This window comes from Netta rufina (assembly GCF_964035555.1).
Source record: "Netta rufina genome assembly, chromosome: 16".
Lineage (NCBI taxonomy): Eukaryota > Metazoa > Chordata > Aves > Anseriformes > Anatidae > Netta > Netta rufina.
The window spans coordinates 9,422,054-9,438,478 of NC_140140.1; the positions used below are offsets into that span (position 1 = coordinate 9,422,054).

Here is a 16,425-nt window from a genome sequence, read left to right on the forward strand (position 1 = left end):
ACACACACACACACACACACACACACACACACACACCCCGCACACACGCACACGCACACCCTGCACACACGCACGCACCCCGCACACACACCTCGCACACCCACCCCCGGCACCGCTCCGCCATCCGGCTCTGCGAGGAGGAGGAGGAGGAGGAGAGGAGAGGGAAAGGAGGAAGCAGGCAGCACCCCCCACCCCCCCCCCAGTCTTTCCCGAGCTGCCTTTTGAATCTATCTCTCTACATATCTATTTGGTTATTTATTTCTTCTCGTTCTCTGGCACTGTGGGCGCCTTTCATTCGCTCCTGAGCTTGGATGTTTGAATCAAAGCAAAGCAAGTGTTGCAACAGTTAAAAAAAAAAAAAAAAAGCCAACCAAAAAAAAAAAAAAGAGAGAGAGAGAGAGAGAGAGAGAGAGGCAAAGAAAGAAACCTAGATCTGTAAAATAAAATAAAACCCAAACAGGTTCCTATCAGTGGAGTGGAAAGGAGGGGGGCAGGGGCGGCTTGAGGGGGGTGCCGGGGAAGCAGCTGAGAGGCAGAGGCAGAGGAACACGACTCAGGAGCGTCTCAGGGCTCTCGGATCTGGGGACAGAAGTGAGATTGGAGAAAGTAGAGCGATGCCAAGGAGGAAACAGCAAGCACCCAAACGGGCTGCAGGTAAGGAGAAGCCATCCACTTACACGGCTCTGTCTCTCCGCTCCTTCCACTCCTACCCCCCATCTTTATTATTATTTAGGGTCACCCTTGCTTTTCCGGGCTGGATCTTTATTTATTTATCCCCCTCCCCCTCCCTTTCCCTTCCTAACTCCATCGAGCCGGTTTCACTCCGGAGCGCCCAGATCCCGGCTCCGACCCGGGCTGCCCCCAGCGCGCTCCCACCGCGCTCCGGCCCCGCGGCTCCGCGCCGGGCTCGCATCCTGCCCTGGCCAAACTTTCCCCCCAACTTTCTGCTGCTCCCTTCCCCTTCTCCCCCCGGCCCCTTTCCCTACCGGAGCCCAAAGCAGCCTCCCATTTGCTTCCCGCTTCGATTTTTTTTATACATTTTATTATCTTTTTTTTTTTTTTTTTTTTTTTCTTTTCCTCCCCTGTGGTGGTTTTGTTTTCAGACCGCGCGTGTCGCGAAGTGGGTCGGGGTGTTTAATCCTTTATGTCGCCGTGTTTCTGGTGGCAGTGCCGGCGTGTGTGTGTGTGTGTGTGCGCGCTGTGTATGCCTGAAATAGTACAGGGACTGTCTCTGCTGATGAACCCGGTGGGGAAGTTCAGCCTTTGATCATCAGTGGTGAAAATTGCAACAGGAAATAAAATGAAACGTTCTGACTGTTAGAAGACAATCCACATTTTCAAATCAAATTCTTCTTTTGTTTTGTAGCTGAGTTTATATATTTGCACATGCCAAGTGGTTTTGCAATTATTCTTTTTTTTTTTTTTTTTTAAGAAGAAAATAGTTTGCAACTTTGGAAGTGTTTTGTTTTGTCATTTGTAGGGTGTTCTTTTTCTTTTGGGGGCCAAGAAAAAGAAACAGATGAGTGGGCCTGTATAGTAAATCTTTTCAAAGAGTTTTCTTTCAGGCTGCTTAATTGCTTTTTATTTTTTTTTTTTAATAGTGTGGTGGGGTTTTGTTTCTGGGAAGCGCAATATGGAAGTTCATTTTTCTTCTGCCAGACCCACCCACTGAAAAATCAGCTTTCCAGTTGATTGCCAGCTTTGATTTGACATTTGATTGATCACCTGTCATCTTGCTGCCTTTGATCTATTCATTCTTGATATATATCAATAAATCACTCACCATGGTAACCCAAGTGCCAATGACGTAAGGCTTGCCCTCTAGATTCTCTTAGCCAGACACGCACAATTATTATCTTGTTTGGCTTTTAATGTAGGCGGGTTTTTTTCCCTTCTTTTTTTCTTTGTGTCCTTCGTCAGATTAGTTCTTGAAAGAAAACTAATAGTTCATATTTTAGTTTCAAAATGGTCTACTAATTTTTCCTCCCCCTTCTGAATATTTTCTCCATGTATCGTATTATATGTGGGACAAAATGTATGGGCAACTTTAGTGGCATACTTGAATAAACTTTGAAAAGTAGTGCCTGGGTTTCATACAAAAGTAAATGTTATATTTCAAAAACTGGGACATGCATAACTTTTATAAACTTATGTATTTTACCTTATTCATATAGGTGTAGGACAATGGTATGCAGGCAGAGTCTTTTGGGACATGACCAATGAATGTACCTATGCAGGTTGCTAGTGTGATTGCTGGCAAGCAAAGATCCTTGTAACAGTAAATAACAGTTACGCTAGCAATGCACATATATATATTCAGAAAAACTCTCTGAGGAGTTGCTATTATTGTTTTATTCACAAAGAGGTTATATCTGAGTAAGGCATTAACGTTTTCAACTTGCAGGATAAATAGCTATTTTTTCATGGATGCTGATCATCACAGTGACAGTGCTAGAATTGCTCCTTTTTTTCTTTCTGTCAGGAGTACGAGGCTTCATTTTATTTTGTTTTCAAAGTAGAATTTTCACTTGCAATGTGTGTAGTATCTTTTTGTAGCAGGGGCACCCTGTTCTTTTTTAGAAACATAGACTACAGAGTAAGTAAATTCTTGCGAACAAAGCCCATACTGTTGTTTCCCAGGATTTCCCTGCTGAGAATACAGTAAGAAGATATATTTTTATCCAGAATGTTACAGCATTTTTGAGAGTCTTAACGATGAGCTAGAAATGTGAATGACCACAATAATGTCTCTCCATCTTTATTCCCATTATAAAATGTGCATTGGTCTTCCGTGGTGCGTTTCTGTGATTGTATTTGTCCTCAGATCAATGTTGTTTCAGGTGAGCAAAATACTGCAAATGCAGTCCAGTTTCATCCAGCATAACTGATTTGAAGTAGGTTTACACATTTGCAATAGTTCTCCTGCTTTGAAGTTGTATTTGTGTGTTTGTGGGGGGCAAAGGGGGTTTCAGAGAGCAGACGTGCCTGCTGTCTATAGTTCTCAAAACTGACTTTCATTTTCAGGGACAGCACTGAGGTTCTGTTTTGTATGGTGAGAAATACCTCCAAGTGACAGTAGACAGACTGTGCAATAAGAAATGAATAGTTCATCAAGGCTGATAGCAAATCTCTTTATTCCTTTTATTTAAAGGAGTTAGTACATTATATATTACTTAATTTTCACTTTTATTTATTTTTGCTTGTACAAGTTCAAAGGTATCAGTTGCACTGCATTTTGTCTTGATGGCAGCAGAGATATTGAAGAGAAGTTTGCAACTTTTAGCTTCTTTAGATAGTTCACCTCCAATGGAAGAAAAATGATAAGCCTTATGATTCTGGACATGCCTGCTTTTGTCATTGCTTAAAATTAAATACTATGCACAACTGTAAATAATTACTACCATGCACTGACTTTGAAAGCAGGTTTCTAGTTTGATTAATGAATAATGTAAAGGTTAGAGAGAACCAGCGAGTGAATCAGAAGTGAAGTCCTGCTGTTAGATGAAAATCTATCTAGAGAAATATACATGGCAATTTTGTCCTGTTCTATTATTAATTTTAAGCCTTGTATTCCTAAGAAATATATTACAGACCATTGTAATGAAACAAGGTAGCGTAATTGGATAAATGGGACACTATTTATGTTTGATGATGGGGATTTTTGCTCTCAAATTATACTTTTAAAGATACTTTATTTCATATCAATGCTGAAATTATGTCAAATGCATTTTGATCTTTCCAGGGCCGAGTCTGTTCTGAATCGTCATTCTTTTTTGAGATCGTCATATCCATTTCAATAATTCTTAAAGCAGATTTTCAGGGCTCGTTATATCAGAGCCTGCTTTAGTATCAGACTTCTGTTTACAATAAGCAACCCATTGGGGCTGTAGCTTTCTTCCAAGTGAATCACACCGGGTTTTACAAACTGTGGGCCTAATTCTTCTCTCACCCAGGTGCAAAGCAAAAATAGCTTTACTCGCATGGGTGCAGTGGCAATGAGTACTGTCTGCTCCTGTGAGTAAGGAGAGACTCAGGCCCAGAAAATGCTTCATCCTTCAACGAAGTGCAGCCACCTCTGGGGTAGAACTCTTGTAACGATTCCACAACAAATGGTAATATATTAACAGAAGGGTGGAAAAAAGGTGGGAGCAAAGCAGAATTGCTATTCAGATTTTATTCCTAGGGGTATGAAATAGCTTTCAAACACAATTTCACTGGATTAAACTCTCCTTTCCCCTGCAGCTTGTTTAAATGTGCATATTTTATTTTGTGATCATGAATTGCTAGTTTGTTTTTTTAAAGCCTGCAAAGACGAATCTGGACTTAACGCCTTTTCCGGCTGCAGTTTTGCATTTGTCTTTCTTTCTTTCCCAATAGGCTATCTGAGAACCAAAGCTCTTGAAAAGTACAGCAGAAACAGATATCGGCCACGTTTATTTTGTTTATTGGTGGTGTAGAACAAGGCAGTCTTGTTTTTGGAAAAGTCCTCACGCAGCAGCAAACAGAAGATGGTTAGCGATCAGTACTTTAAAGCTGCAGTTTGCACCTTCGTAGTAAAGGTTATTTACAACAGAAACGTATTTAGAAAGTGAAATCCTGCTTTTTAGAGAGCAGAGTAGATGACCAGCTAGGTCTGATACATGCATTTCGGTGATGAAAGGAAGCAATACGTACATGTATTAATAACCAACAGCGTTGTGGTTTTTCAGATATTATTTGTAGCCTTTATTATACGGGAATAGAAACAGTTTCCACGCAAGCAGTACTGAATGAAACTGTAGAAATGGCAGCCCTGCTTTGTTTAAACATCCTCCAGAAAAGCAAGTGCACATCAAAACCACCTAAATAGCTCATGCCTCAGAACCTTTCAGTTACTGTGCACATCACGATGCTGACAGATGACAAAAAAGCCAAAGTGTTCACAAACAAGGGAAGGCTTTACATCCCGGTTAATTAAATACATTCCAAAATAGGTACTTTTGCAACTAAAGAGCTACCAAAATTAGTAGCCATCTGCATTAAAATCTGGACCTGGGCTACTAAACCCGAAGCTGTAATGTGATTCTTTCCCATGTCAAAACTCAGGTTTGGATGGGACAATTTGAAATCGCGTTCGGTTCAGTTGTTTCCTTATTTCAGTTTGAATCTCATGTAACAAAGCACAGTATGTTATCACTATGTAAAATTGGGACTCACCAAGAGTTCTGCCCCTGTGACGGTAATATAAAAGATGTTTCCATCAGTAAATGACATAATTTTATAGCACTTGTGCAAATATGCTTATTGTCAGAAATTCTTCTGCGTAAATGCTGTCCCTTCTCTGTGCTCTCTAATAAAAAAGCCTGTTTTCTTTAGAACTGCAGGATTTTGCTATTTCCTCCCGAAGCTTTCTCCTGCTTTTTGCTCTCATTAGTAGCACCCACCTCCAGCAACTGTTTCCCCTAGGAAAGGTCCGTGGAGTTCCTCTGTGGCACAGGGCCGGGGTGAGCCTTTCTCCCGTCACTTTACTTCACATCCCGATGAGGACATCACTCCCAGAGAGCAACTCCAGACTCACGGAAAAAAAAAAAAAATGCTGTCAGTTGCTGTGGCTGCAATTCCCAACTTAGCAGCAGCAGAGGGAATGGAACTGTACTCTATCAATTACAGTTGGAACCAGAGGCTAAACACTTATTGTGTTAAGCTATTGTGCAGATCTTAAGAGCTCAAATGTAAAAAAAATATCATGTCAGCTCATGGAGGGGAGAATAAGGCCTGGTTCATCTACTGGATGACGTATTATTAGCAAATGCAAAGTAAAATGATTCAAATTGTATTTAATGCCTCTTGGGTTGAGACATGTGTGTAACATATTATGCCTTAAAAAAGATTATCCTACTGACTTTACTGCTAAAATAACCCTTTGTTTTTCCCTATTCTCTTCAAAATGAAAATATTTGTGAAGTTTTACCTCTAAAGCGTGCTCATGCAAGCAGAGAGACATTTTCATCTGTCTCCGAATCTGATACAGGAGTCAATTGGAAACACATTACACTCACAGCTGAAGTCTTACATTTCATTCGTGCAAGAGCAGTGATTTTTCATTACCTATTTAATTACAATAATTTGCATGAGAGTGGGTCCAGTTCTGCATCTCTTACTCAGCACTTTGCTTCAATGGGTAACTGGCTTGTGTAAAGACTATCTATGTAAGACTGGGCTGTTTAGCTATGAAATTAAATACACATATTTTTTAGCAATGTTTTGCATCTAAAGAGGGACCAGATTTTACCACTAAGCTTTAAAGCATAACCTGCCTTTGAGCTCTGGCTGTAACTTGTCTTACTGAGGGTTGCACGCTGCTCTTTTCTAAGGTCTGTAGGACTGAGATGTTTTACTTGCTTGGCTAACTTCACTTCTCAAACACGTTTCCATTCTCTGCGTTAATTATTGAACACTGCTTCTAGGTACCTGTAGATGATATGGTCTTTTAAAGAATCCCTTCTAATGTGCTCTGTTACGTTGTGCACACGAGCAGCAGCTCTCAAGTAGGTGCATGAAGAGGGTTCTGTGAATCGGGAGCCTAAAAGTTCCGGGTAGTTTTAGACATCAAAATCAGTTCTTCTTCGTTAAGGTGACCTCTCACTAGAGGCCACTGGATTTTGGCACCGAGTCATTTTTACCATGTTATAATAACAGCTTTTGCAACTCAGAAATGCCTTGACAGTGAATGGTGTGTTTTTTAAGGTTTCAGGGAGAAAGCCATCATAGAAGCATGCTGTTTCCCATTAGATTTACACATCCCTCTTTAACTGCTGGCTTTTCATTTGTTACCTTGTGAGGTTTTTCGGCAAAAAGAAGTGGAAAAACTGGTCTTATGATCTAAGTGTTGCATTAAGTGTTTCATTTAGGAAAATGAAGAGAATCTTTGTTTCCCAAAAAGAAATGTTTTTCCCCTTTGCCCTAGGAAAAATGAAGTCACAACAATAGTTACAAAATGACAGGATTAGATTGTGAAAAATGCATACTTTATAATGTGCAGCACCCGATGGTTTCAGTTATTGGTGAAATTCTACTGCTAAATGGAACATACAGTCTGAAATGGATAGGAAATAGATCCCCCTCAGGTATGCACACATACATACCTGCAAAAAGGATAGCCAAGTGCCTGCCTGGGTGAGGGATGCACTGTTCTTACTGATACAAGCTGGAAAGCTCAGTAGTTTGAAGCAGGTTTTGTGAATTCCACTAGTACTTGCCCATGTGTTAAAATTTGTGTGATTTTGGGAGTTGTGTCGACTTTGTTAGTCCTTTGTTAGTGTGTATTTTCTTTAAACCTTCAGCTCCTGGAGTCTGGTGATTAACCAAATACCGAATATACATTCTAAAGGGAAAATGTATTTTAACTCCCCTGCCATGGAGAACTAGAAAGCTTAAAAACATGCAGCCTAAAAGTTCTTGTGTCAGAAGAAAAATACAGCATTCTCAAAGTAACTGTTTTTAGTATCTCATAATTTTCAGCTTGTCTCATGATTTTTGAGGGTGTGATTTGTGATTTTTGAATAAAGAAGGTTGGCAATATTGTGTTTGACTGATTCTCAGGATGAACCGTGCTGTATGTGAATGTGTATATAATTATATATGTATGCACACATAATACCAGTAAACAAAATACATAACATAATGATGGAGTGGAGTTATGTGAAGTGTGGCTCTGAATTTGTATTGCTGTAAACAAAGCAGTTTTGGCTTTGAAAGATCAGACCATTGGTTCTCGAGGAGTGGCTTTCAATTGAAGTTTCATGGAGATTGTTTTTAGTGGCAATTAAATCTAGAAAGTTAATAGCCAGAAACTGTTCTTTAAAGCCTAAACACATGCAAGACCTATGAGGAATGCACAGCCTGGTTTTTTTTTCAGATATAATCAGGCTCAACTTTATTGAAAAAAAATTTACAACTAGCAACATTAATGCCGTATTTTTATTGTATTAATGCAAATGAGATGCTGACTTCTTTCTTTCATCTCCACGGCTTGTATCTATTATAGCTGTATCTTATTCCTTTCTGTGTCTTTTTTCCCTGTGTTCTGTAAACTGTATCGTCTAATGATACTGAGGCTCATTAAAGTTACTCACAATGGTAGAGACTATTGGAAGCATCCTCAGCTCTAGATGGCAATAGAAAAGCAAAACTACTGAATTTATGGAGAAAACTGATCCAGATCAAGCCTTCCATTCCCATTTTGGGAAACCCTTGAAAGTGACAGGTCAAATTAGAGGAAAAAACTTGCAGGAAGGACTAAGTAATGGAAAGAACAGGTCATTTTTAATATACATCTCTACCTGACAAAGATGAAAAGCAATAAAGTTTAAGGAGCTTTCTGGCTCTTCCTGCATCTCTCTCAAAAGACTCATTTAATTGAAAAGCCTGTTGTGCTTGTTTTTAAGCATGTAAAAAAGAAAAGGGACAGTTTTGCACAAGGCCTAATATTCCATAATATAATCAGAACTGTTACTGTTGTTTTTTGTTTGTTTGTTTGTTAAGTCTCTCTGTTCATATAAAATTAAGACGCACTTATCTTAAATTGTAGTAAATTTCATTCAATATTGCTTTCATAACTTAAAAAATGCTATTAAATATTCCCAAAACAACTTTGCTGAAGTGATATTTGGTCTGTTTATGTGGGATCAGTGTGGAATTTCTGTAGAAAAGAAGCAGAACACAGTTCTTGTTGTTAATGAAAATAAATAAATTTGCTGGAATACCTTGATAGCAAAGATTTTTCTAGTGAAAGAGCAGATAAAAATGAAAATCTGCACTTTTATATTTGCAGACAACAGACCTATTTCTATCACTGACCCTCCACTTGGATGAAGTCTTATTTTATTTTATTTTTTTAAGAAACGAAAGATTCTACTCTGTATATAAACAATTTTGTGTGAATAGCACTGGGAATCACTACTACAATTCATAAGGTCTGCAATTTTCTTTGTACATATAGGAAGAACTCATTTACTTCCTGCAGCGTGAGTGGACCAAAAAAAAGCTGGATCTTTTCATGATGTACAGTTTTGTACTGAAGAAACATAATCTTATTCTAGCTGGTATGTTCGTCTTCCAAAATTAATTTTTTATGTGTTTTTCAGCCATGTCATAACATTTATGAGCACAGTACAAGTAGCATTAAATTAACATGTGAAAGGAGAAAGATGCTAAGTAGTTATATTGATCATCCGTAGCATTAAATGCTAAAAATTAAAAGCTTTCTAGTGCTTTTGATTAGCTGCATGGTTCCTGCTCATATATGTGCACTTTGATAGGAAGTAGATTAATATTTCTTCACACTTAGCACCTTTCTTCCAAGGATTTCGTATTAATGCTATGTACTCCATATAATAACCACAGCATAGTAGAATATTTTGTCCCCATTTTACAGAAAGGCAAATTGAAGCCAGGAGGCATTAACTGATTTGCTCAAGGTCAAACAGCATTTGCTCCTAATTCCCTGCTCTACGTACTAGATCACATTTATATTTTCAGTGCACTTCCAACAGAAAAAGACTGGGCTCCGTTAGCTTCCAGTCCAAGTTATCGTTTCTAGGAGGATAGTTTTAGTCAGCATAATTTAAGTTTTCAACTTCCCTATGCTGTCTTCCGATGCATTGTTGGTCAGTGATAAGTTTCAGAACTGGAAGATTTGATTACAGTTACTTTTCTCCCCATTTAATGCTCTATATTTCTTTGTCAGACCTGGGATCCAGCTTTGTATTTCTGACAATATATAATGCATTGCTCTGAGAAATATGAAAAGCGTAGTCTAATTATAACCTAACAGGACATACACATTTTCCTCCACGCAGTCTGCCAGAGGTGGTTGGAAATCTCTGGTAATAAACTTTAAGGCTCTGATTTTTGTAAGTCAGCTTCTGAAGTTAAGGGTCTAAATCCTTATGTGGGCATCTAAAGAGAGACTTGAATTTACAAAAGCGTTTAGCCCCAAGCAGTTCCCATGGACTTGCTCTGTTCCCTCTCTTGTGTGAACAGGAATTGTTAAGCCTCGATCAAGGGCAGTGTTGTTTTCCTAAACAGAGATGTATGTATTGCCTATAGAAGAAATATGATGCAAGTAATAGCCTATGGATTCATTAAGGATTGTTTATGTTTATTTTCACACCATATTACATTTCGGGAATGGTCATTTCAGCCATTATATTGACAAGAACTCAGAATAAATCTTAAGTAATATAGGGCTAATCTGCCTTACCTGGGAGACCACCTGCTACCCTCTCTCACAGAAGCCAGAGCATTCAGGGCTGAATCACCAGGTAGGGCTTTCTTCTCTGGAGCTGGGGAAATGCGAAGTTCTACCATGGCTCCTTTTCGCGTGGAAATTAATGCTTGCCTCTATGTCTGAATAGTAGGTTATTAGAGTTTGTATTCAAATTCCCAGGATGGGAATTTGTCTCTCTGTGATAATTGATATAATAATATATATTTTTAGTGGTCCAAAATCCTTGAGCCTGAGCCTTGTATATGTAATTTATGTTTATTTCTTGCTGTTATTAACTGTAATTTAGTTGTTGGCGCCTTTCATTGCCTTAGATTGAAGGGAGTGTCTCTATCCCATTGCCCCTCCACAAACAATGCCCTTTTAGGGTTCCTTATCCTGTATCCTTGCCCAGACATTTCCTAGCCTGTCAAATACTGTCATTTTATTCCTTACAGATCATTCACAGTACGTCTCCTGTTGCACACACAAATAAGGAACAAATGCAATCAAGATGCATCATCGTTTAGCATAACAAATAAAAGCTGATCTGTGCAGATTTCCCTTAAAGCATCTCTTAATATGTATTGTCAAAATGTCTAAAGATGTCTTTTACTCATAAGCGTTTAATTATTTGTGACAATTAAACTAATATTCAGAGCAGGAAAAAAATGAGGGTATTAAATATTTTCTCTTGTCAAAAGCTAACAAAACATCACCTGACATCCCAAACTCCTTCAAATTTGTATTTTAAACATACCTTGTAACAGAAAAAAACCCTCTTAAACACAATTGCAGGGCCTCATTTCGCAATCCTGGAATTTATATTGAATTTGAGGAAATAGTACTTTTGAAACCAGACCAAAATTAAGACCACATCATTAAAATATATATCAGTAATGAGTGGCTGCATACTTGATGATTAAGGAGTATCAATTTTAAGTCTGCACTTAAATTTAAGCCCAAGAACCTCCTTTGGCTGAATCAGGGGCTCAGACCTGGGTTTTGTAGGCTCAGCCAATTATTGCTTTATTTGCAGATGAGAAAAAAAAAAAAAAAAAAAAAAAAAAAAAAAAAACAGCTCATATAACACAGACCGAGCCATCAAGCTTCTCTGTGTTCTGAATTATGGATTTTTTGTTTTGTTTTGTCTGATCATTCCTCTGATGGATTGCTTGAACTGTGCTGTGGATGGGGCAGAACAAGCAGCCAGCATTGCTGCACAGGCCTCAGTTCTGTAACCTACTGGGCAGCACTTTGACATGGAGAAAGTTCAGCTATATGATAACAAAAAGAGAAAAACATGAAGAGCTAGAAAAGAGCAGAAAACCAATGGAGGTCTTGAAAGGACTGATGCTGGGAATACTGCATATCCCCGGGCATAGAAATAATATCTATGTCATGGGTGCAACAATTCCTGTCGCCCAGATTGTTTGAGGTTTTCTGTTGAAAGGCTTGATTTCTACTCGTTCTAATGTTTCCAGATCTGAGCTGTTCAAAGCAACATTTTCCATTGCCAAAATCTGTGTTTCCTTTATTAAAATGTTCTTCCTGAAATTTAGGGTAGGATGTTGTTTGGCAAAAGTTTAATAAAAGACGTATGTCAGGGTTTTTGTTTTTTGTTTTTTGTTTTTTGTTTTGTTTTTTTTCCAAAGCTGTGGGACCACTGCTTTCTGGCAGTGACGTTAACATTTTTCAGAGATGTCTTCTGCTTTCCCTGAAAAAAAAAAAAAATCCACCCAAATTTGTCTGACTTATAAAGTCTAAAAGTTGCTGTTGCCAAAGAATTTTTAGAAGGTGACACAGCATTCTCCAAGCATGCCATCTCCACTGCGCATGCTCTGTTCTCAGTTTCTCTTTTTCAATTACAGTCCCTTAAAATATGTGTTAGCAGGGGATAAGTAGGACAATTGCTTACCCTGCTGCAGGGATGGCTATGGGTCTGAGCAGTCAAAGGAGAGTGAGGAGATTGTCTGCCCTGAGCGTGCTAGATGGTGCCCTGACCAAGACGGGGCCTGTGTGATAGCAGCTTCTCCACACCTCACATCAGCGCTTGTGGCGGTCAGGGGAAGGTTGGCTACCCCAGCACTGCATGTACAGGGCTTGGCACCTGCCTTTGTGTGGAGAAAGTTACTTTAAAGGTGCCCAAGATGTGTTCCCTGTCTGTGAAATGGAGATGGTGGCCTGCTTTCACTGAGGGGCACAGCAGGAGTTGAGGCCTGGAGGAGCCCTGCATTGTAGGTAGGCTGGAACAAAGGGTGGAAAATACAGGCAGTTACAAAGCTGTTGTACTAAAAGAGAGCAGCTTAGAGAAAAAATACAAAGAATAATGCCAAGAGTTGCAACCACAGATATCTGTTTAGATAAAAAGGGCCTGTTAGTTTGAGATCTGTTCTCATGCTGCAACATGCAAATTGCAGATGGCCGATCACTGTGTCACTGTGAAGGCAACCGCCATTTACCTCAGCAGGCGCTGGGCCCTTGCAACACCGACTTTTGTTTCTCTTGGGGCAGGGCTTTGTATTTTATTCTATTTGTTGCTCTATGGGAGATTTTTTATAGAAATTGAATCTTTCTATCTGGAAGTCAGTGACAAAATTTGAACCAGGAGCAGTGAGAGCAGAGCAGGATGTTGTCAGGGCACTGTGAAGTTTTGTGTCACCTCCCAGATGTTGTATGTTAAATAGCTAGAATCCTGAGAATGTTAATCTAGAAAACAGTCACCCTCACATTACTCTTTTGTTGTTTCTGTGAACTTATTAGATATTTTATCATCTTGTGATTTGGGTTAAACAGAGGTAAATCACTTGGAGTAATATTTATGGGGGAGGGGGAATGTTATGACACTGACATCTGGGTTTCCACTTGTTTGGACTAGGGACATTTTACCTTAATCATTCCCAAACATCTCTGCTAAAATACCTTCTTTCCTTTTTTTTTTTATCACCTATGAGGTATAGCCAGACAGGTTTTCAATTGGTGCCTGTATGTTAGGGGTTGAGTACTGAAATTTGTTGTTGGCTAGTATACGAAAAGTCTCATTCTTGTATTTGTCCTCTTTCATTAAGATTGTTTGGAAACATTTCAATTCAGTTAAAATGCACTATTTTCAATATACAAAGTATGTACAGGGGAACAAGGGACTGATTATGAGTTTCTCCAAGGAAATATGCATCTCTTAGTCATCATCCTACAACTGGGAAAGTTCTAATGCATGACATCTATATAATTTAACCTAATAATTTTTTTTTTAGAGTGATGTAATATGGAGAGTGACCTGGACTTTGTAAAAGTTCCCCTACTTACTACAGATTCCCAAGGGCAATGTAACATTCTAGACAGTGTTTTATATGCCCTGATTAAAATATAACATATTTTTGCATTTCCTGTGCAGTGACCTGTTAGTGCTCATAGACAGAACACTTAAAGAACAGTTACAAGGAGACATTTCCAAATGTGCCTAATATGCAAGAGTTTTTATAACATTCTTATTTCATTTGAAATTGCAGCTACAGCAGGAACCATTCAGACGGTGCATTGATTTAACTTTTTAATCCACTGTTTTGCTACGTCAAGTAAAATAAATGTTTGTTTTTAGCTCCGTTTTTTTGCATCGCTAAAACTCATAACTACTTGCTTTAAGCTTGGGATTCTAAAGGGAGCTACATTATCTGAGATTTAGAGCTCACTTTTTGTAGCTGCTTTCTCACAACTCCCCCAAGAAAAAAAAAATACAAAAGTACTACTTTAGCAAAAAGGGCTTTTATATCTCTATCAATTATAGAAACACCAGCTGCAGTAGATTACAAATGTGTTTGGCTGATTGTGATGTTGTGTGGGGAAAACTGTCACAAGGAGCTGGATTCTGTTCTCCCCGACAGCACCGGGATGTCGCACAGCTCCCCGGGCTGCAGCCGGCACTTCTGTCAAAGCTGGAGTGGGCAAGAACAGGATCCGGCTTGGAGACTGCCAAATTGCGTACTGCCAAATCTAGCTCCCTACTTGTGCACATGTCCTGGTGCTAAGAAAAAATATGGAGCTGTTGAACACGAACGCAAGTGCTAACCGTGTATCATTGTATATGTGTTTTTCTGAGCACTGAAGAAAAAGATATGCCAATACATTTGTAACATGGACCAGAAACCTCTGGGGAGAATCAGTACAGTTATTGGTGTTCTTTATTTTTTATATCCAAGATATTTGTTTAGTTTTACATGCTTGAAGAACAAAGAACACCACAAAACAAAAACTGTTTGACAGGCCCATAAAGGTAGAGGAGTTGGCAGTCATGCAGTAAAGAAATAGGGTTTCAAGATAAGCAATGCAAGATGGGCAATTTAGCATTTTGGTGGTGTTGAGCTCAAGAAAAATTAGTGTATTGAAGTGTGTGCAGGTCATATCACACCGCTAATATCCCGGGACAAAAGGGTAGCAGCATAAGGGCTTTCAGTTGGTTGCGTCTTAGTTACTGTTTCATTTAGCTTATTGTACTTTGAGTCGCTCTGGGAGTACTTGGTTGGGCACTGGTTTATTTTAACAAAGAGAAACTGACATAGCAAAGTTCTGTGTATATTTTACAGTGAAAATGCAGTTTTCTATTTTCATTTAATCCCAGGAATGTTGGCATTTTCCAGGCTGTCAAACAAATGAGTGCACTGGAGGACAGTTAGATGTGTCTGTCTAGTTCATCTATCTAATCTGCCTCATTTCTAATGTGCCCATCACCATAGTGTCTAGGCGGAAAGTATCTGCCCTGATTTTGCTTTTTGTCTTTATTGGCTGTGGTAACTTAATTGAGTTGTAAGAGCTTTCAGATCCATCTGCAAAAATAATAACAAAAACATTATCAGAATAATGATTCATTTTTGCACTTATACTCAGAATTTCCTCTTCCTCTTCTGAGTGTATTTGGCTAGTTGATTACCGTTGCCTTATCTAGAAGAGGTTATATTTTGAAGGTTTTTTATTAAATTGGAGTTTTACCTGAGTCAGCAGTGACTCAAAACTTTATTTGGCTTCTGAAGTGAATTCACTCATGTCCTCTAACTTGCTCCTGCTGTTCTCTGCACAAGCTGATTTCAGTTACTAAGCTACCCAGTTTTAGCAACTGCATCTGTTCTGTGACCCTTTGCCATACAAAACATAGGTAAAGGTAATAAAAAGAAATTGTGGCTTCAAAAATTATATATTTGTTTTGGAGCCCTGGTTTCTGTTGAATTTAATTACTTACCTCCCTGCCAACTAGGTAAAAATATATCGTAAGACTTAAGTGAGCAGTTTTTCAAAAGCAGACGCCTGAGATCCATAAGGGTGAAAAAAATCTGCTGTTGATTAGATGCACCCATGCATGCAGTTCTCAAAATCTGCATGCACTTGTGAAGAGAACATTCTGCAGTAGGGCTTTGTGGTGTCACCAGTGTGAACAGTTGGGGTTAGTAGTTACGGTAAGTTTAGGAACATGCCTGCCGGCCTTACAGTGGCATCTGCATGGTCATGTGCCACCTTCTGCTTTTGAAAAATGTGGCCTAAGTGGTAATCAGTCTGCAGAAGCCAATAAACTCGTGTATTGAAGAGGCCAAGTAAACAGCGTGGTGCTCACTGAGGAAAAGAGTTTATTGAAAGTGCTGCAAATGTAGCTTTCTCAGCTATAATTGAATTTGATCTCAACTGTACATTTACACACAACCCCGTTTTTACTCCTCTCCTACATGTGTTGAAAGTGTCTCTATAAAACTACCCCTCAAAGCTGATTTCATTGAGAGCCAGACGTTTCATACGTGACGGTGATTTCTAATCCCATCTGGACTGTCAGATCGTAGATTCCCAGCCTGTGGCCTCAGCATGTAACTTGGGTTCACACATGCAAAGTAAACCATCACACTGGCTGTTCAGTTAGTCCTGGAGTGGTCAAGTACAAGACAGATTACTCTTTGCGAGATTTAATTTCATCTTCCAGGTATTTTCAGTGGACTAGAGCACGGACATGATTACATTTCACAGATTTTTGTATGATTTAGAACAAAAATTATTAGCAGAGCTGGCTCAGCAAGGAATTTCTGATGTAATCTATACCAGTTACAAGGAAGGGGTGTGGTAATAGGGAAAGAAAAAGGAGGGCTAAGTGTTTATCCCGGTTGACTGAGACAGAAAGCAGGACTGGCAGGATGACAAACTGGCAT

At 39.1% G+C, this 16,425-nt stretch overlaps 1 protein-coding gene across 1 annotated transcript in view; it reads left to right on the forward strand.

The window, feature by feature from the left end:
* Positions 1-592: 592 nt before the first annotated feature.
* TSHZ2 (teashirt zinc finger homeobox 2) overlaps positions 593-16,425 on the forward strand; it is a 220,323-nt gene continuing 204,490 nt past the window's right edge. Inside the window, exon 1 of the mRNA XM_084296558.1 lies at positions 593-654. Coding sequence (XP_084152684.1) covers positions 615-654 — 40 coding nt within the window. The 5' untranslated portion in view covers positions 593-614. The remainder of the gene's footprint in view (positions 655-16,425) is intronic.